The 22,662-nt window shown below is 43.4% G+C and overlaps 1 protein-coding gene across 12 annotated transcripts in view; it reads right to left on the reverse strand.

Moving 5' to 3' along the window:
- Positions 1-22,662, reverse strand: part of LOC137528094 (uncharacterized) — a 115,977-nt gene that overhangs the window by 16,825 nt on the left and 76,490 nt on the right. For 4 of the 12 annotated variants that reach the window (XM_068249360.1, XM_068249363.1, XM_068249358.1 and 1 more), the window contains 4 exons: positions 19,054-19,092; positions 12,115-12,153; positions 5,232-5,330; positions 1,337-1,507 (listed from right to left, as the gene is read on the reverse strand). In XM_068249360.1, the coding sequence (XP_068105461.1) occupies positions 1,337-1,507; positions 5,232-5,330; positions 12,115-12,153; positions 19,054-19,092 (348 nt within the window). The remainder of the gene's footprint in view (positions 1-1,336; positions 1,508-5,231; positions 5,331-12,114; positions 12,154-19,053; positions 19,093-22,662) is intronic. The other 8 variants (XM_068249368.1, XM_068249366.1, XM_068249361.1 and 5 more) reach the window with 5 other exon arrangements.

The following is a 22,662-nucleotide window of genomic DNA, read 5'->3' on the forward strand; positions in this document are numbered from 1 at the left end:
CGTGTATCATGCACCTTGCTGACGCTTGCTCCAGAATTGCCCGGCAGCGAGGCTGGTAGTATCCCACTGGTCCTGCACCTGCGGCAGAGAACCAGCAGGGTCCAGCAGGATATAGCCGCATCTGCAGGTAGCCAGCCAGCCAGGGGACCCACTCAGACCGCAAGTAGAATGAGACAGATGGGCAGAGCAGAAGGAGGAACAGGTGGAGAGCCAGGCAGAAGAGGAGCAGGAACAAGGTGAGAATCCCCACCCTCCCTCGGCAGTCTATTCAGTCAGTATAGTGCCTCGCCGGGGTGTTGTTGCTGTGTAGCAGCTGACAGAGACTCCAGACAGTCCTGCCCTTGGCTCAGCCATCCAACTGCAGCCCTGGCTTCTCTCAGCTTTCCCTTTTATTTCCTGCTGGCCAGGCTCCTCCCCATCTCATTACCACTACAGCCCACAGCTGCCTGGTGTGAGCTCTTCATGCAGGGAATACAAGGATGAGCGTGGCATGGGTTCTCATTCAGTCCATGCAGGAGGTCCGTGGTGGTGCTAAGCTCCATGCATGAAATCAGCATTGCCCAGCGTTTGTCTAGCACAATGCTTTTCCTTTTTGATGGATTTGTTAACATGCATTTTCACACAGAAACTCTACTGTTCTGGTGAAGCAGGGGCGGACCTACCATGAAGCCACCTGAATCACCTGATTCAGGCAACAAAATCTGTGTGTGTGTGTGTGTGGTGGGGTGGGGTCATTTGAACAGTTTGGGCCACCTGGCGCTTGCCTCCTTTATCCTGCCTTCCTGACACACCCACACCACCCTCCTCATCCCCAAATCCCCATTCGGGCGGTGGCACCTGCAGCCCTTCCCTATGATATCATAGAGCATGCTACGGTAAAACCTCCTCACCGGTGAGAGATAACCATGGCCATTTAGAGGAAAGCTTTGGCACGTGGCCAATCAGGCAAGGGTCCTGGCACCAGACTGGCCAATCACAGCCACCCGCTGCTACCAATTGAGTGCAGTGATTGGCCCAATGACAGTGCCGTGGTCCCTTCTACATGACCATGGGCACCAGTTAGCAAAGCAGCAGAAGGCAGCCAATGGCCCAATGACTTGTGCCACATGGTACAGGCACTTGCAGTAATGGCGGACATAGGGATGAGAGTGGAGGAGGCCAGGAGTCACGCCAGTGGAGAGGTGAGATTTTAAAACATTGCACATAGGCATGGGGAGACATTTTACACTTAGTTAGACACCAGCTAGGTGTACATCGTTACTGCCAATGCTCCTAATCAAGCATCATTTAGCTAAAGTACACCTGAGATAAATCAAACACAAGGTTTTAGACTTACCTGGGGCTTTCTCCAACTCCCTGTAATCTGTAATCTCCTTGGTGTCCGTTTGGTCCCGTCCGCACTCCTGCAGTATGGACTTTGATCTCATGCACATTTGTCCATATACAGTTTCTTCTCCCACACATGTCCTGTTGAATGGCCACATCGATTTTTTGGTGCAGTGGGGCGCTGGGGTTAATGTCAGTAATGAAAACGCTTTGTCAGTACATTTTTATATCTTTGTCAGTAAAAAATAATTTGCAAGGTTTGGCAACACTGGATTCTGCTGGTGAAAGGAAATATGGATGATTTTGTGTGTGCTGGATATGTGGATGGGTGTTCTGGAGGGGGGGGGGGAACACTCTTCCCATAGAGTCTAAACAGCCCACAGAAATGCATTATTACTGGAGCCACCAGCAGGACCACAGAATGGACCAAAAGGACGCCGGGGGACCTAACGGGCTACAGAGGGCTGGAGGCAGGGCGTAGCAATAGGGGGTGCAGAGGTTGCGACCACATCGCGGCCCTTAGGCCAGAGGGGCCCCTCAGGGCTCTCCCTCAACTGCAGTATTAGCTCTCTATTGGTCCTGTGCTCATAATAATCACTTCTATAGATACTTTGAATAGTGGTAATCATTAACAAACAGTTCCCCATTCCCTTCTTGCACCTCTGACACTGTAGTTGCCATGGGCAGGTTTTGGTGCCCCGTATCAATTGTTATGTATAGAGTGCTTGGGGGGCCTCATTGTAAAACTTCGGGGCCCACAGCTCTTTAGCTACGCCACTGGCTGGAGGAAGCCCCAGGTAAGCCTGATTTTCAATTCACCCCTCTACTCAGGGCCCCTTTAAAGGCATAAATCTAAGTCTGTACATTATGGTGACTAGAGATGGCCCAAACGGTTCGCCGGCGAACTTCGGTGGTTCGCGATCGCGGCGAACCGCGAACTTTTCCGGAAGTTCAATTCACCCCCATAGTGCATCATTAGGATCAACTTTGACCCTCTACATCACAGTCATCAGGCAAATTGTAGCCAATTGGGATACACTCTCTCCTGGAGCCCCACCCCCCCTTATACAAGGCAGGCAGTGTCAGGCTTTTCACTCACTCGTGTGCCTGCAGTAATTAGTGAAGGGACAGGTGCTGCTGCTGGCAGACTCTCATAGGGAAAGCTAAGTTAGGCTTTTGTAGGCTTCTTAGCTTGCTCATTGCTGATTGTTATTGTTAAAAAAGCACCCCTCAACAGCTCTTTTGAGTCATGTTCTTGTGATCTAATTTTTTTTTTTTGTGTGGCCCACTTGCATATACAGCCCTGTCAGTCAGTCGCAGCTGGCCTTTGGCCCCTTGGTGGTAATTCCTACTGTGCCACTGCCAGACCCAGCACATTCAGTGAGTGACTACCTGTGTGTGTGACAGGCAGCTGCACATTTGTAACAGCAATCCCTGCACCTGTTCACTGTTCAGTGCACCTACCTACCTACCTAAGTGAGCGCACGCATTGTTATTACCACCAGTCATTGCACCTGTTCACGGTACGTGCGTGTGTGTGTGTGTGTGTGTGTGTGTGTGTGTGTGTGTGTGTGTGTGTGTGTGTGCGCGTGTGACAGGTGCACATTTGTAATACCCAGCAGCACTGCATATACCTACCTGTTGTTCAGTGCACCCACCCACCTACGGGAGCGCACGCAGTGTGATATTTAATACCAACAGTCACTGTACTTCACTCTACTGTTGTTCTGTCATTGAGCTACCTCAGCCCGGCGACCATATGGGCTTGAAAACCGCCATCGCATGCACTCTGGCCATGGTGCGCACCAGTCCAGCATGGCCATCACTACACAAAAAGCTGTTTGCGGTGCGTTACACAGTGGGTTTGGTGTGTCAGTGTGAAGCAGTACTCTAATTACACTCCCAGATTGATGTATACACATGCAAGATGTTTGAAAGCACTTTAGGCCTCCAATTTAGCATTCAATGTGATTTCTGCCCTTAAAACGCTGCTGTGCGTCAAATCTTGATTTTTCCCGTGGACTTTTGGCATGTATCCCACTCCGCCAGGCCCCCCTCCAGGTGTTAGACCCCTTGAAACATCTTTTCCATCACTTTTCTGGCCATCATAAATGTTTATAGCTCACCTCCCCATTGAAGTCTATTGCGGTTCGCAAAAGTTCGCAAGTTTGCGAACCTTTGCGGAAGTTCGAGAACCTAAAATCAGAGGTTCGGGCCATCTCTAATGGTGACCAGACTTCCCAGTCTATCTGGGACAGTCTCAGAATTAGATTGCCCTGTCCCAGGGTCCCAGTTACAAATATTTCCTTGCATTTGGGTTATTGTCAAAGCCAATGTCCTGAACTGTCGCCAACTCCTGTGCCCACCTCACTGGCCCGCCTGCAGCAAAACACAGTGCACTGTAATAGCTGCAGGTGCAGCCGTACAATGTAGCTCCACCCCCATGGTGCCGCTGGGGCTTATGGAGCAAGATGGAGTTCATGCAGAATCTCCAGCATGCTGTCTGGGTGTGTGATGTCACTAGCGTCTATAAAAGAACACAGCAGCATCCCGAGCCAGACCATAAGAGACAGAGCCAGCAGAGGGAGGATTCAGGAACCATGGTTTATGGAAGAAGAACTAACCAAACTGAGGGGAAGAGGTTGAGCCTGAGCTGTTGAGTGCACTGCAGTGCTGACTGACTGAAACTGATGAAGAGAGAGTGACGGATGGGCGGCAAGCAGACTGTGCGAGGAGGGGGGTTTTAATGACAAGGTACAGGCTAAAAAAAAAATGGTGCCTTCTTCCACACACTGTACCTTCTAGGCCTCTCTCGACTGTGTGTGGGAGTTCTGCAAATCTGAATTGAATTTCAATCTCAGACTCAGAAAGTATTCATAAATTGCTCACAAAACACTTCTGTTATGGTGCCCAAACATGGCACAATATTTTTCATTCAATCTTAACATTTCTATGTAATATAAGGGTACTGCCTAAATTATCCTTTCAGAATATTCACTTAAAGAGACTCTGAAGCGAGAATAAATCTCGCTTCAGAGCTCATACTTAGCAGGGATACGTGTGCCCCTGCTAAAACGCCGCCATCCCGCGGCTTAACGGGGGTCCCTTCACCCCCAACCCCCGCAAAATCTACAACCAACTTGGTCGTAGATTTTGCTGCTCCGAGAGGCAGGGCTAACGGCTGCAGCCCTGCCTCACAGCGCGTCTATCTGAAGGAAGACTGAGAGGGGTGGGGGAGAGGCGGAGGTACGCGTCTGACGCGCATGAGGCAGGGCTGCGGCGGTTAGCCCTGCCTCTATGCGGAAGAGATTCCGCTCTGTACGGGGGTGGGTTTGGGGGTGAAGGGACCCCCGTTAAGCCGCGGGATAGCGGAGTTTTAGCAGGGGCACGCATGCCCCTGCTAAGTATGAGGTCTGAAGTGACCTTATTCTCGCTTCAGACTCTCTTAAAGTTACCCTTATACTACATAGAACTGGTAAGAATGGATGAAAAAATTGTACCATGTATGGGCACTATTACTTTTCTACTTGACAATGTACTGTATCTTGTACTATATAAGGCATAGCTCCCAACGGTCCCTCTTTTGGGGGGACAGTTTCTCTTTGGGAACACAATCCCTCTTTCTTCCTTTGTCCCTCTTTCAGGACTGATGTACAGATCTGTGTAAATATATGTATTTTTCTACTGAAAATGTGTCTGATTCTAAACTTTATTCCCATCCTTTAAATTAATATATTTAATTATGAATGTTAATGGACCAGGACAGAAAGGGGTGTGCAGGATCATGATGTTGGGAAGTATGTATAAAGTACATTCAAATACAAACTCCCCCCGCCCTGTTCCATTTCAGGTTGGGCCCAGAAACAGTGTGTTTAAATATGTGTTAAAAGGACATTTCATCTTACCCACACACTTTTTCCAGACAACGATTCCGACCACTAGTAAAAAGAATGCCAACACTACATAAGCAGCTATATACTTCCTCAAGTGACCAGGTGTGCCATCTAATGCAGAGAATAACAGATGAAATTAGTGGGACATAACTTAAACATTAACTGATATATAACGTATTTTACTTCTGATTTTTGCTGTCTGTCTACAGAATGCAGTAAAGTGAACCCATATTTTCTTTAAAGCGGAATATAACCCTGCATTTCAACTTTGCTCTAAAATATTATTTACAGCATATTATATGCAAAAAGCATTTTTTTTTTACTAGACCAGCATTGGAAGGGTTAAACACAGAGGTTTAAAGTTCCGTGGAGGGATATGCAGAAGTTCAGATTGTTACATTCTATTTAGTTAAATGTATCTATTGAGAAATGTTACACACTCTATGGCTGTCCTCCAAGCTCCTTCTCAGTCAGAGAGAGTGAGTCACATTCAACACTTAGATACATTTATGTAAACAAAATGTATCTATTTCAGCTTCGGATGCGTCTGCAGAAATCTCCATGAACTTTAATGCTAGGTACACACCATACAATTTTCTGTTAGATTTTCTCTTAGATTTACCTGCCAGATAGCTTTTTTCCATGTTGTAGGTAAATCTACCAGAAGAATCTAACAGAAAATTGTATGGTGTGTACCTAGCATAAAGCCCTGTGTAACCCTTCCAATGCTGGTCTAGTAAAAAAAAAATGCTGGTTGCATATAATATACTGTAAATAATGTTTTAGAGCAAAGTTGAAATGCAGGGTTATATTTCGCTTTAAGTTAGACGATGAATAAAGCAGTTATGAATAACATGCAAAGTCAGCTCTCAGAGTAAAATAAGTGTACTTTAGGAACGTGTAATTTCTAAATGAATAATAATACTTATGCACAAAAGCAAATATGCTAAGCGTAAGGCATATAAAAAGTAGGAAAACGTGTTTTTATTGAATATTATGTCAGGGTTTTATACCGCTTTAAGTTTAAACAAGTGTAGAGGTCTCTAATGTGTTGCAACACATTCCTGTTTTAAGAAAGCAGCCAAAAACCATATATACTCGCGGATAAGATGATCCATGGATAAATCCATGAATTGTGATCTAAAAAATAGGCCAAATGTAGTGATCAGCTGCACCAGCCAAACCCCCGCAGCTTCTTAACTCAAGAAGCTCCAGAGTCATTGTCCTCTGATCCCAGTGAGCTTAGACCTCTAGTGTGACTTACGAAGCTGCTAAGGAAACATGTGGACATAAGCTGGAGTGAAGAGATGTTGCTACATTTGCTACATTGCTTTCGGTTCGCAATTGAAGTAAGATATCACAGATTTACAATTAATAAGATTCATGTGGAGATGTAAATGGGGGAATTGTGATGTGTATGGATAGTGTAGTGGTTAATGACACTGCTTCTTCGCAATTGATGACCCTTCTTCAACCTCCTTGCAGGGGACCTTTCCACCTGGCTGCCGGTGCTTACCCCCTGTGGTTCACCACTCCAAAAGCAATACAATCAAACAATTAAAGGAGAGAAGCACTCTTGATTGGCAATATTCCATATATTGTACCCAACAGTACACAAACGTTTTTGAGCTCCTTGCTCTTCCTCTGGAGTATCAAGAGTGCTTCCCTCGTTTATTTGTTTGAAGGACACTGCTTCTGACATAGGCGACCAGGGTTCAAATCTTGTCTCTTTCTATTCAGTAAGCTAGCGACTATTCAGTGGGGGAGTTTTGGGGCAAGACTCCTTAACACAGCAGGCTGGTCTTATGAGCATGCTCTAGTGGCTGCAGCACTCAAGTGCTTTGAGTTAGACAGGAGAAAAGCGCTATACAAATGTTGGCATTATTATGTATAAGTCTTTTGGGCAGTAAGATTATTTTAAGAAGCTTAGTTTGTCCTACAAAGGACAGTAAAAGTTTGACCCAAGCTGTTGCCTTTTTCGATATGACCACTCTACTTTGTCAAAAGCTTTTTCTGCATCGAATGAGACCACATCTCTCCAACCCACATTCCGATGAGCATGTTGTAACCAGGTCTCTTCTAGGTGTCTGACACTAAACACATTGTTCCTGAACTGGCATAAAGCCAGTTTGGTTAGAATGTATCAGGCTTAGGATGACTTAATTTAGTCTATTAGCCAAAATCTTGGCCAGAACGTGCCAAGGAACTCCGATTCTGTGAAGTCTACAGACCCTATTTCACTGTTAACAGCAAAATAGGACTGTAAGCTTCACCGAATTGGTTTTTTTTGACAAGACTGGATATTTCTCTCTACCATCCTTTGAAGTCCATGCAGTCCGACTATACTCTCCCTCTAACCTCCAAATCGCAGTTATCTACCGCCCTCCTGGCCCTGCTTCTGTTTTCTTAGATCACTTCCCTGCATGGCTCTCCCAGTTCCTGTCCTCTGAAATCCCAAGCATTGTCATGGGTGATTTTAACATTCTTGTTGACACCAATAATTCTGTTGCCACCAATCTTGTGTCTTTCACCTCCTCCTGGCTTGTCTCAGTGGTCCACTGCTCCAACTCACACTGATGGCCATACTCTCCACTTCATATTTTCTCCTCTCTGTTCTGTCACTAATTTTACTAATGCTCCACTCCCGCACTCTGATCATAACTTTCTAAACTTTTCTCTTTCCTCCCCTTTTCCCACTACACTTGTCAAGCAAGCTGTCATGTACACAGAAACTACTGTAAGTTAGGCATGCAATTTGTCTCTGATGCCCTGGCACCTCTCCTCACATCAACTTTCACTGACCCAGAAGCACCAGCTACACACTACCACAGCTCAATCACACTAGTCATGGATGCCCTCGCACCTCGCACCAATGTCTGCCCTCATAGTGACACTCGCCAACCCTGGCTGACGAAAGCTGCTAAACATTTGAAAAGGTGCTCTTGAGTAGCTGAGCGGCATTGGAGAAAAACCACAAATGAGGACTTCATGTCATACAAAAAAACCTTAAAGAGACTCCGAGATGAGTCTCACTACAGTTTTTTTACTTACCCAGTTTTTCCACACAGCCATCTAATTCCATTCACACCCACTTCTTGACTGCTCTCTATCTGCTTTCTCTCCACTCTCTGAACATTCTATCTCCTCTCTAATCTCAAAATCTCTTACCAAGTGTTCTTTGGATCCTATTCTCTCCCATTTCATTCTGTCGCTATCCTCATCTTTCATTCCTGTACTAACATCGGTATTCAACCTACCCCTGTCCACTGGAATCTTTCCATCCTCATTCAAAAAGGCTATTGTGACACCACTTAAAAAAAGCATCTCTACATCCCACCGAACTCGACAACTACCGTCCAGAGTCACTTCTCCCATTCGTATCCAAATTACTTGAATGCCATATACAGTACATGCTGAACTAAGCCAGTATTTATCTGCTAGCTCCCTACTTGATCAGTTCCAGTTTGGATTTCGCTCTAACCCACATGTGTCAAACTCCAGGCCTGGAGGGCCAGATCCATGCCAGTATTTAGGATGGACTGAGAAAGAAAGGAATGTGTTCTACCTGATGGACCACGCCTTTCCTGATTCAAACCCATCAATTCATTTGAGCTGTATTAAAAATGTGTGAGGGTCTCGGCCCTCGTAGGACCGGTTTGACATACCTGCTCTAACCACTCCACAGAAACAGCTCTTACTAAAGTGGCCACCGTTTCTTTTTTTGCTAAATCCAAAGGCAATTATTTCATACTCAACCTTCTCGTTTTTCATCAGCATTTCATACTGTTGACCCCACCATACTCCTACAGATACTTTCATCTATAGGTATAAAGGGCCTTGTTCTCTTCAGGATATCTCCCTATCTTGCTAGAAGGTCTTTAACAGTCTTTTATTCAGATCAGATCTTATCTCCCCATTCTTTAATTGGGGGGTACCTCAAGGCTCTGTCTTTAGCCCCCTCCTCTTTACCAACTACATGCATGGTCTTGGCAACTTAATCAACTCATTTGGGTTTCAATACCACTTATATGCAGATGATACCTTAGCTTCCTTCTCACATGACTGGTTGTCTGCTATATCCTTTTTCATGGCCTCACGCCTTTTAAATCTTAACATGAATAAAACAGAACGAATCATTTTTCCACTGTCTCTGTCCACTTCTCTGCCTGATATAACAATTAATGTTAATAAATCCCCCTATAACTTCAATTGTTAAAGCACGGTGCTTAGGAGTAATATTTGACTCCTCTATCTTTTACTCCTTACATTCACTCCCTAACCAGTAACTGTGATCCTTAACTTAAAAACATATCTTGCATCCAGCCTTTTCTCACTCAGGACACAACTAAAATGTTAATACATGTTCTATAATATCTCGTCTGGACTGTTGTACCGTACTGCTTTTGTGGACTACCAACTAACAGATTGGCATCGCTCCAATCTGTACTGAACTCGGCCGCTCGTCTCATTCATCTTTCTTCTCGCTCTTCCTTTGCTGGTCCTCTCTGCACAATTTCTCTCCTTTATACATCTCCTAACTAGTTTCCAGAAACCAACTCAACCGCAATCTCAGATATGCACATGACCTTATTTTATCCTCCTCTTTAATCACCTCCCCGCATTCATGTTTACAAGTGTAACGATTGGTGTAGCAACACAGATGTCTGATTATTTGTGATCTGCAGAATCACCAATAATACAGACGTTATACCTGATTATGTGGTGATCTGCAGTATCACCAATAATAAAAGTATAGCTAGTAACCAACGAGATATGTAGTGCTTGGTGCAACAGTAACAGAATAAGGAAAAGAACCTCGCCAGAGGAGCTGGTGGGTATAAAGAACACAGTAACTGATTAGTTTAGCAAAACCTCACCAGAGGAGCTGATGGGTACTATTAGAACACAGTAACTGATTAGTTTGACTTCACCTCACCAGAGGAGCTGGTGAGTACTATCAGTACACAATAACTGACAGTTTGGCTTTACCTCACCAGAGGAGCTCGTGGGTACTGTCAGAAGAGCACCTCACCAGTGACAAGGGCTCACTGGTGAGTAGAGAGGTCAGACAAGCAATGATCAGTAACGAGCGAGCTGGCACAGTACAGAATCGACAGGCAAGAGAATGGTAAGATATCAGGCAAGGTTCAGTAACAGAATCAGATAGGCAGAAGTACAGGAGCGGTAATCAAAGAGCAGTCAGAGGGTAGCAAGAGTCATACACAATATATCAATAAACAGTATAATAATATCCTAGTCTTGTGTGAAATCCCTGGTTTCCTCCCAGATCAAAGCACACCAGCTACTATCTAAGGTCTGAGCGCTAGCACATAAGTATTCGCAACAGCAGACAAGTTGCGAGTGAACGGCGAAGGATTTTGAAGCAGAGGAGACACCACGCCCACAACAATCAGCCAATCCGGAGGGCCGTGAGTCTTCTCTGATGTCAGCCGACCAGCTGGTCAGCTGACACGCCTCCTCCCCGCGCGATACAGCAACCCTATGTGCAGATGACAGACCCGTCCTCGGCGTACTAGACGCCAGAGGCACGGGTGAAGTCCCTGACCAGGAAGGCGAGGCGGCTGCGGAAACACCCTGCGTGTCCGCAGCTGCCATAATAGCGGATGTTACATTAAGGTTTTGCATGTGCTTCACCCCTACTCTGGAATCTCCTGCCACTACACATCCGTCACTCTCCAACCTTTGATATCTTTAAAGAGAAACTCCGACCAAGAATTGAACTTTATCCCAATCAGTAGCTGATACCCACTTTTACATGAGAAATATAATGATTTTCACAAACAGACCATCAGGGGGCGCTGTATGACTGATTTTGTGCTGAAACCCCTCCCACAAGAGGCTCTGGTACCGTATGGTACTCTGGGCAAACTGCCACAATGTAACAATGTTCACAGACAGGAAATGGCTGTTTCTAGCTGTTCTGGCTTTAACAGACAGCTGTAAACAGCTACATAATCTGCCCACAGTAACAATGTCACCATGTAATACATGTCAGAATGTGAATCTGGGAGAGGAAAGATTTTACAATGAGCAAACACTGACTAAATCATGTATACATAATTATTGTAAAAATGAAGCACTTTTTTTTATTACATTATTTTCACTGGAGTTCCTCTTTAAATGTCCCCTCAAAGCTCACTTGTTCCCGACAAGCATATGCTCTACCTTAGGCCAGTTCCCCTTTGACTTCTGGCCATGTTGTTCTTCCTGCTAGATAACCTAATGCTGGGTACACACAACGCGTTTTTTCGGCAGATAGATGGTTTGATAGATAATTTCCGACATGTTCGATCTTATTTTCCATCATGTTTCTGATTGACTTCTCATAGAAGTGAATGGAAATTGATAAGAAAAGATAAGAGAATTGAACGGAAAATAAAGCAGAAAAACGAATCGTCAATCGACCAAAAAAACGCATCATGTGTACCCAGCATAAAACACACTGCCTCCAGATATGAATATTATTTACTACCCCACCTCTTAGATTGTAAGCTCGCAAGGGCAGGGCTCTTTCACCCTTTTGTGTTTTGGAATTTGTTACACATTTATTCATATTAATTTTTATACTGTAATTACCAATTCTGTATTTTGTACCAATTAAGTATTTTGTATATTGGTGTACACCATTGTCTGTATTATTCTGTACCCCGTGTATGTTTCTCACTTTGTACAGCACCACTAAATATGTTGGCGTTTTATAAAAATCATTAAAAATAATGCAACTATCGAAGCTTCAATACTTCTTGTACAGATCAGATGGAAGTTCATGTAGACCTGGCCCTTACTGTTAGGACGGCTGTTCATTCTAGAGTACTTTAAAATGGAACTAACCAGCCCTTCTGAAATAACCTAGTAAAAACTATGTTTTACCTACCCGGTGGTGACGTTGTTGTTGTGGTGGGATTTGTAGTTCCTGTAAGATTTAAAAAAAATAAGTGAATTGAAAAAATTACTAAATAAATAAATAAAAAAACAATCTACTTTACAAAACAAACCATCAAAGCATTTAAAGAGACTCCGTAACAAAAATTGCATCCTGTTTTTTATCATCCTACAAGTTCCAAAAGCTATTCTAATGTGTTCTGGCTTACTGCAGCACTTTCTACTATAACAGTCTCTGTAATAAATCAATGTATCTTTCCCCTGTCAGACTTGTCGGCCTGTGTCTGGAAGGCTGCCAAGTTCTTCAGTGTTGTGGTTCTGCTATGAACTCCCCCTTCCAGGCCCCTCTATGCACACTGCCTGTGTATTATTTAGATTAGAGCAGCTTCTCTCTTATCTTTTACAAGCTGGATAAATCGTCCTCTGAGCTGGCTGGGCTTTCACATACTGAAGAATTACAGACAAGGGCAAAGCTGTTTGCAGGAAGAAACGAGCAGCCTGAAACTTCAGTGCATGAGAACAGAAGGGGGAAAGAAACACACAAATGATCTCTTGAGATTCAAAAGGAAGGCTGTATACAGCCTGCTTGTGTATGGATGTATTTTCTATGTGTGGACATACTGTACATCAACCTACTTCCTGTTTTGGTGGCCATTTTGTTTGTTTACAAACAAACTTTTTAAAACTGTTTTTAACCACTTTTAATGCGGCGAGGAGCGGCGAAATTGTGACAGAGGGTAATAGGAGATGTCCCCTAACGCACTGGTATGTTTACTTTTGTGCGATTTTAACAATACAGATTAGAGAGAATCTGTATTGTTAAAATCACACAAAAGTAAACATACCAGTGCATTAGGGGACATCTCCTATTACCCTCTGTCACAATTTCGCCGCTCCCCGCCGCATTAAAAGTGGTTAAAAACAGTTTTAAAAAGTTTGTTTATAAACAAACAAATGGCCACCAAAACAGGAAGTAGATTGATGTACAGTATGTCCACACATAGAAAATACATCCATACACAAGCAGGCTGTATACAGCCTTCCTTTTGAATCTCAAGAGATCATTTGTGTGTTTCTTTCCCCCTGCATCTCTCATGCACTGAAGTTTCAGGCTGCTCTTTTCTTCCTGCAAACAGCTTTGCCCCTATCTGTAATTCCTCACTATGTGAAAGCCCAGCCAGCTCAGAGGATGATTTATCCAGCTTGTAAAAGATAAGAGAGAAGAGAGAAGCTGCTCTAATCTAAATAACACACAGGCAGTGTGCATAGAGGGGCCTGGAATGGGGAGTTCATAGCAGAACCACAACACTGAAGAACTTGGCAGCCTTCCAGACACAGGCTGACAAGTCTGACAAGAGAGATATAAGTTGATTTATTACAGAGACTGTGATAGTACAAAGTGCTGCAGTAAGCCAGAACACATTAGAATAGCTTTTGGAACTTGTAGGGTGATAAAAAACAGGATGCAATTTTTGTTACGGAGTCTCTTTAAGGAACAAATCAGAATGAAGAACACTAGAACTGAACTGTATTTGTATATTTGTAGGACTAATAGTACAGTAAATCCCTCATTATCTAGAACTCAGGCTACCAGAAGTCTCAACTAACCGTCATGCCTGAGAGGAATAAGGGGGGTGGAACTTTTGCTTGTGCTGTGCAAAACTCTGCATATATCTACTTACTGAACCTACAAGCACCGTTTTCAACACTTTCTGCAGCTCCCAGCGGCTTTTCTGTGTGCATACACAGCACCTGGCATGTCACCTGACATCGGGTCACATGCACGCTTCGGGAGCCATACAGGAAAGCCAATGGGAGCTGCAGGAAGGGTAGAAGATCATGCCTGTAAGTTTAGTAAGTTGTCTCTGCCTTGCACCGCTCTGTACGGGGAGGGGTGGGGGAAAGTGAGTATTATTTAGTGGCGGTTGCTAGACTTCTCAAGCAACTGGCAAGCTTACATATCAAGCAATCCCCGCCTGTGCCAGATACCGAGAGCTTCACTGTATATAAAACAGTAATAAATAGTCTCATATTTTTATTTTCAGTTTATGTTATATGTTGAATGTTTTGAGATTTTAATCAAATGATATGTCATTGACGGATTTTGATTTTTACATTTGGCTAAGGGCCCTGCCGGATGAGAAATTATATCTGTACAATGTCATGAGATTGAAATATCAAAGCTATTGTTTAATATAGTGATAATTATACAATATTGGTTAAAGAGACACTGAAGCGGAAAAAAATTATGATATTATGATTTGTATGTGTAGTACAGCTAAGAAATAAAACATTAAGATCAGATACATCAGTCTAATTGTTTCCAGTACAGGAAGAGTTGAGAAACTCCAGTTGTTATCTCTATGCAAACAAGCCATTAAGCTCTCCGACTAAGTTAGTCGTGGGGAGGGCTGTTATCTGACTTTTATTATCTCAACTGTAAGTGAACTATTTACTTTTCCTCTGGCAGAGGAGAGGTCATTACTTCACAGACTGAAAGACTCATTTTGAATGCTGAGTGTTGTGTAATCTGCATATATTATAGAATGATGCAATGTTAGAAAAAACACTATATACCTAAAAATAAAAGTATGAGAATATTTTCTTTGCTGCTAATCTGCTAGTAATTATTCATAGTACACAACCAATTCATTATATCATATATTTTTTTTTCGCTTCAGTGTCTTTTTAATAGATATACAGTATATAATGCTAGGATTTAGAATGAACATTCAGAAGTTTGCTGAGCTTAGCATGTGTTCCTTTCTTTGTGGAATTTAAGGTCACAAATGTCATTAGAAAATAGATCTCTGTCAAGCCAGGCTTCTGGTGGCTGAAATTGTATCTTGACTTTCGTCAACAGGTGGTTGCTGGGTGATGTGATGCAATCTATATATATAATAGACTAAGTGCCTCAACCTTGGAGCAAGAAGAAGAAGTACTTTGCATGAGAAAATTTATGCGTGCTCAATTACCAAGTTTAAGGCCTCTTTTCCACGGACTGTTGAGCTGTGTGCTCAGCAAGCAGTTACCAGGCAGCAGCGAGCAGTTACCAGGCAGCAGCGAGCAGTTACCAGGCAGCAGCGAGCAGTTACCAGGCAGCAGCGAGCAGTTACCAGGCAGCAGCGAGCAGTTACCAGGCAGCAGCGAGCAGTTACCAGGCAGCAGCGAGCAGTTACCAGGCAGCAGCAAGCAGTTACCAGGCAGCAGCAAGCAGTTACCAGGCAGCAGCAAGCTGTTACCGGGCAGTAGTGAGCAGTTGTAAGAGTTTGAGAGGCATTTTACTGCCTATCAACTGTCCGTGGTAAAGAGGCCTACCCTAGCAAGTCTGGCTTTGCAAATCTGGCCTAATTGGCTATTCATGAGGCAATGCTAATGCAAATTTGCTTTTGCATGCCAAACTACGCAGGGTCAAAAAACCAATCCCGCAAAGCGGTCGCCCTGCTACATGCCAGTGATGAGCGAAAATGCAAAAATTTGTTTCGACAAATTTTTACAGAATTTTCGCCTAATTTCGTTTTGACAAGCAAATTTTCCATCTAATTTTTTCACGTTAATTTTCGCCTAATGCCAGTCATTTTCGCGTTATTTGCGTATTATTGCTGACTTTTTCCGCATAAGGGCATTAGCGTCCGCATTCAGAGAAGTTTCTTGCGCATCATTGCGGACATTTTTCCGTATAAACTTACGCATAGACTGAATTTCCATGCGGATTATTGTGGACATTTTTCCGCATAAGGGCATAAGCATCCGCATACAATAAATTTTCGATGCTGGTCGAAAATGCAAATATTTCTGAAGATTTTCGTGAAAATTCGCCAAAAACGAAAACGGGATTTTCGATGCGAAACTGCTACATGCTACATTAGCACTATCCAGGAGCGCCACAGGGAGGATTCCCAATGCCCCCTTTTTATACAACCGGGGGGACCGCGGGTCCCAGGTTCTCTCACTGCCTGGGAACCACAACGGCATCCCGGAGGGGGAGGCTAGGTGGTGCAGGCGACCCCCCCCAAGCGTGGCCAGTGCCGGGAGAGCCGTCTGCACCCACCTCCCAATATTAGAAACAGGCACTTACCTTAACGTCCATTGCGTTCTGCTACATGCGCATTAACTTGGGGGCACCACATGAGAAAGGAGTGAAGCATGGGTCACCCCAAGCTTTAGAGCTCAGGGCTGGCTCACATACAACACTCCAGAGGGGGGGGGGGGGGGGGGGGGGAGGACAGGCGCAGACTACTCACTCCAGGGCTCACAGCACCAGAGCAAGCCATCCACCACCTGCCTCCAAAGGATACAAACTGCAAAAAATGCTTTCCGTGAGAAAATTAATGCGCATGTAGCAGAACGCAATGGACGTTAAGGTAAGTGCCTGTTTTTAATATTGGGAGGTGGGTGCGGACGGCTCTCCCTGGCGCTGGCCACGCTTGGGGGGGGGGTCGGCTGCGCCACCCAGCCTCCCCCTCCGGGGTGCCACTGTGGTTCCCAGGCAGTGAGAGAGCCTGGGACCCTGCGGTCCCCCCGGTTGTATAAAAAGGGGGGCATTGGGAATCCTCCCCGTGGCGCTCCTGGATAGTGCTAATGTAGCATGAACTTATTCCCGCAGGGCGACCGCTTTGCAGTATTGGTTTTTTGACCCTGCATAGTTTGGCATGCGAAAGCAAATGCATATTTGCATGAGCATTGCCTCATTAATAGCCAATTAGGCCAGATTTGGAAAGCCAGACTTGCTAGGGTTAAACTTGGTGTTTGAGCACGCATACATTTTCTAATGGAAAGCCTAATGCTGCGTACACACTGGCGACTACGGTCGTTTAAAACAGCTAATTAACGATCGTTCCACCGACAATCGGGGAAAGAACTTTACCAAACGATCATTAACACGAACGACAAAAGAACGACATCGGGAAGATGGAAATATCCAACCTGACGGATCGTATCTACCGACAATCATTACAAAACTATAGTGTGTACAGACATCGGCCGAGAACGATCGTTACAAGGGCCAATGCGCCTGCGTTGGATTCTGCCCAGCTTCAGTACTTCCTTTGTAGCGCGGCCGTAAAGATAGTTACATTGCTTATTTCAATTAAACTTTGTTTTCAAGTTAACAATCATATATTTGTATCTATTGTAACTCCATGTCAGTGTTTTTTTTTTAATTTTATATAAATATGTACGCAACATTTCCTTCTGATCGTTCTTTTCTGCGAGAACTATCGTTAAAATGTGTATGATGATCGCTGCATCCCATCGTTGCATTCCTATCGTTGCCGTATCGTTCGTCTGGTAACTATCGTTCCTTGCAAACGATAGTTATCGCAAGTGTGTACGTAGCTCAAAGGTGGGTACACACATCAGATAAAAGTCTTTGGAAAATGAAAGATCACAGACCAATGTTACCCCCTTCCATGTAGTATGAGAGCCATACCTACACAGTCTATTCTATTGAGCTGAACTCCCCGTCAGATAAAATTTTTTGCAAGATGCTGCACACAAAGATGCTGCACACATGCAACAGATCAGTATCTGCAAAAGATCTGTTCCTGCAAAAAAATCAGTTTCTGCAAAATGCATTCATAGTCTATGATATCTGCAGATCTCATGCTGGGCATACACGGTATGTTTTCTACCATGTAATCGAGCCGCTGATGGCTCGATTGATAATTTCCGACGTGTCCGATACCCCGCCGGATCGATTCTGCGCTCGATACCGGCGGGCAGGACAAAAGAAGAAACGAGTGGAAAATAAGAAAGCGCTCGATTACACGGTAGAAAATGTACCATGTATGCCCAGCATAATACACACCTTGTTTGATGGACATTCATCTGCAGATCAGACAATCATCTGCAGATCCAAAGATCCATTCTGGTTGATCTGATCTGCCGATGAATGTCGGTTAAACAAGGTGTGTGTGATGATCTGCAGATATCATAGACTATGAATGCATTTTGCAGGAACGGATCTTTTGCAGGAACAGATCTTTTGCAGATACTGATCTTTTGAATGTGTACAGGCACCTTTGTGTGCAGCATCTTGCAAAGATTTTAGCTGATGGGGAGTTCAGCTCCATAGAATAGACTGTGTAGAGTATGGCTCTCATACTACATGAAGGGTGGTAAGATTGGTCTGTGATCTTTCATTTTCCAAAGACTTTTATCTGATGTGTGTACCCACCTTTATTCTTCTTGCTTCAAGGTTGAGGCACGTACTCTATTAGATAGATAGAAGATGCGGCGTATGCTACGACGCGGGTTGGCTAGTCCTAGTTAATTCTGTGTTACGAAAGGAGGCTTTATTAACCGTATGTAGTAGCATTATTGCTGGTCCAATCAGAAGGCAGAACAGTAGGAATACTGAGAACTAACATATATATAAGAACCAGCAGGAAAGTCTGTACTCTCACACACACATTCATTCATTCTCTTTGCAGACAGACACATATACACATACATACACTCAAAGAAAACGCATCATGTGTACCCAGCATAAAACACACTGCCTCCAGATATGAATATTATTTACTACCCCACCTCTTAGATTGTAAGCTCGCAAGGGCAGGGCTCTTTTACCCTTTTGTGTCTTGGAATTTGTTACACATTTATTCATATTAATTTTTATACTGTAATTACCAATTCTGTATTTTTAACCAATTAAGTATTTTGTATATTGGTGTACACCATTGTCTGTATTATTTTGTACCCCGTGTATGTTTCTCACTTTGTACAGCACCACTAAATATGTTGGCGTTTTATAAAAATCATTAAAAATAATGCAACTATCGAAGCTTCAATACTTCTTGTACAGATCAGATGGAAGTTCATGTAGACCTGGCCCTTACTGTTAGGACGGCTGTTCATTCTAGAGTACTTTAAAATGGAACTAACCAGCCCTTCTGAAATAACCTAGTAAAAACTATGTTTTACCTACCCGGTGGTGACGTTGTTGTTGTGGTGGGATTTGTAGTTCCTGTAAGATTTAAAAAAAATAAGTGAATTGAAAAAATTACTAAATAAATAAATAAAAAAACAATCTACTTTACAAAACAAACCATCAAAGCATTTAAAGAGACTCCGTAACAAAAATTGCATCCTGTTTTTTATCATCCTACAAGTTCCAAAAGCTATTCTAATGTGTTCTGGCTTACTGCAGCACTTTCTACTATAACAGTCTCTGTAATAAATCAATGTATCTTTCCCCTGTCAGACTTGTCGGCCTGTGTCTGGAAGGCTGCCAAGTTCTTCAGTGTTGTGGTTCTGCTATGAACTCCCCCTTCCAGGCCCCTCTATGCACACTGCCTGTGTATTATTTAGATTAGAGCAGCTTCTCTCTTCTCTCTTATCTTTTACAAGCTGGATAAATCGTCCTCTGAGCTGGCTGGGCTTTCACATACTGAAGAATTACAGACAAGGGCAAAGCTGTTTGCAGGAAGAAACGAGCAGCCTGAAACTTCAGTGCATGAGAACAGAAGGGGGAAAGAAACACACAAATGATCTCTTGAGATTCAAAAGGAAGGCTGTATACAGCCTGCTTGTGTATGGATGTATTTTCTATGTGTGGACATACTGTACATCAACCTACTTCCTGTTTTGGTGGCCATTTTGTTTGTTTACAAACAAACTTTTTAAAACTGTTTTTAACCACTTTTAATGCGGCGAGGAGCGGCGAAATTGTGACAGAGGGTAATAGGAGATGTCCCCTAACGCACTGGTATGTTTACTTTTGTGCGATTTTAACAATACAGATTAGAGAGAATCTGTATTGTTAAAATCACACAAAAGTAAACATACCAGTGCATTAGGGGACATCTCCTATTACCCTCTGTCACAATTTCGCCGCTCCCCGCCGCATTAAAAGTGGTTAAAAACAGTTTTAAAAAGTTTGTTTATAAACAAACAAATGGCCACCAAAACAGGAAGTAGATTGATGTACAGTATGTCCACACATAGAAAATACATCCATACACAAGCAGGCTGTATACAGCCTTCCTTTTGAATCTCAAGAGATCATTTGTGTGTTTCTTTCCCCCTGCATCTCTCATGCACTGAAGTTTCAGGCTGCTCTTTTCTTCCTGCAAACAGCTTTGCCCCTATCTGTAATTCCTCACTATGTGAAAGCCCAGCCAGCTCAGAGGATGATTTATCCAGCTTGTAAAAGATAAGAGAGAAGAGAGAAGCTGCTCTAATCTAAATAACACACAGGCAGTGTGCATAGAGGGGCCTGGAATGGGGAGTTCATAGCAGAACCACAACACTGAAGAACTTGGCAGCCTTCCAGACACAGGCTGACAAGTCTGACAAGAGAGATATAAGTTGATTTATTACAGAGACTGTGATAGTACAAAGTGCTGCAGTAAGCCAGAACACATTAGAATAGCTTTTGGAACTTGTAGGGTGATAAAAAACAGGATGCAATTTTTGTTACGGAGTCTCTTTAAGGAACAAATCAGAATGAAGAACACTAGAACTGAACTGTATTTGTATATTTGTAGGACTAATAGTACAGTAAATCCCTCATTATCTAGAACTCAGGCTACCAGAAGTCTCAACTAACCGTCATGCCTGAGAGGAATAAGGGGGGTGGAACTTTTGCTTGTGCTGTGCAAAACTCTGCATATATCTACTTACTGAACCTACAAGCACCGTTTTCAACACTTTCTGCAGCTCCCAGCGGCTTTTCTGTGTGCATACACAGCACCTGGCATGTCACCTGACATCGGGTCACATGCACGCTTCGGGAGCCATACAGGAAAGCCAATGGGAGCTGCAGGAAGGGTAGAAGATCATGCCTGTAAGTTTAGTAAGTTGTCTCTGCCTTGCACCGCTCTGTACGGGGAGGGGTGGGGGAAAGTGAGTATTATTTAGTGGCGGTTGCTAGACTTCTCAAGCAACTGGCAAGCTTACATATCAAGCAATCCCCGCCTGTGCCAGATACCGAGAGCTTCACTGTATATAAAACAGTAATAAATAGTCTCATATTTTTATTTTCAGTTTATGTTATATGTTGAATGTTTTGAGATTTTAATCAAATGATATGTCATTGACGGATTTTGATTTTTACATTTGGCTAAGGGCCCTGCCGGATGAGAAATTATATCTGTACAATGTCATGAGATTGAAATATCAAAGCTATTGTTTAATATAGTGATAATTATACAATATTGGTTAAAGAGACACTGAAGCGGAAAAAAATTATGATATTATGATTTGTATGTGTAGTACAGCTAAGAAATAAAACATTAAGATCAGATACATCAGTCTAATTGTTTCCAGTACAGGAAGAGTTGAGAAACTCCAGTTGTTATCTCTATGCAAACAAGCCATTAAGCTCTCCGACTAAGTTAGTCGTGGGGAGGGCTGTTATCTGACTTTTATTATCTCAACTGTAAGTGAACTATTTACTTTTCCTCTGGCAGAGGAGAGGTCATTACTTCACAGACTGAAAGACTCATTTTGAATGCTGAGTGTTGTGTAATCTGCATATATTATAGAATGATGCAATGTTAGAAAAAACACTATATACCTGAAAATAAAAGTATGAGAATATTTTCTTTGCTGCTAATCTGCTAGTAATTATTCATAGTACACAACCAATTCATTATATCATATATTTTTTTTTCGCTTCAGTGTCTTTTTAATAGATATACAGTATATAATGCTAGGATTTAGAATGAACATTCAGAAGTTTGCTGAGCTTAGCATGTGTTCCTTTCTTTGTGGAATTTAAGGTCACAAATGTCATTAGAAAATAGATCTCTGTCAAGCCAGGCTTCTGGTGGCTGAAATTGTATCTTGACTTTCGTCAACAGGTGGTTGCTGGGTGATGTGATGCAATCTATATATATAATAGACTAAGTGCCTCAACCTTGGAGCAAGAAGAAGAAGTACTTTGCATGAGAAAATTTATGCGTGCTCAATTACCAAGTTTAAGGCCTCTTTTCCACGGACTGTTGAGCTGTGTGCTCAGCAAGCAGTTACCAGGCAGCAGTGAGCAGTTACCAGGAAGCAGTGAGCAGTTACCAGGCAGCAGCGAGCAGTTACCAGGCAGCAGCGAGCAGTTACCAGGCAGCAGCGAGCAGTTACCAGGCAGCAGCGAGCAGTTACCAGGCAGCAGCGAGCAGTTACCAGGCAGCAGCGAGCAGTTACCAGGCAGCAGCGAGCAGTTACCAGGCAGTAGCAAGCAGTTACCAGGCAGCAGCAAGCTGTTACCGGGCAGTAGTGAGCAGTTGTAAGAGTTTGAGAGGCATTTTACTGCCTATCAACTGTCCGTGGTAAAGAGGCCTACCCTAGCAAGTCTGGCTTTGCAAATCTGGCCTAATTGGCTATTCATGAGGCAATGCTAATGCAAATTTGCTTTTGCATGCCAAACTACGCAGGGTCAAAAAACCAATCCCGCAAAGCGGTCGCCCTGCTACATGCCAGTGATGAGCGAAAATGCAAAAATTTGTTTCGACAAATTTTTACAGAATTTTCGCCTAATTTCGTTTTGACAAGCAAATTTTCCATCTAATTTTTTCACGTTAATTTTCGCCTAATGCCA

This window comes from Hyperolius riggenbachi, chromosome 8 (assembly GCF_040937935.1).
Source record: "Hyperolius riggenbachi isolate aHypRig1 chromosome 8, aHypRig1.pri, whole genome shotgun sequence".
Classification (NCBI taxonomy): Eukaryota; Metazoa; Chordata; class Amphibia; order Anura; family Hyperoliidae; genus Hyperolius; species Hyperolius riggenbachi.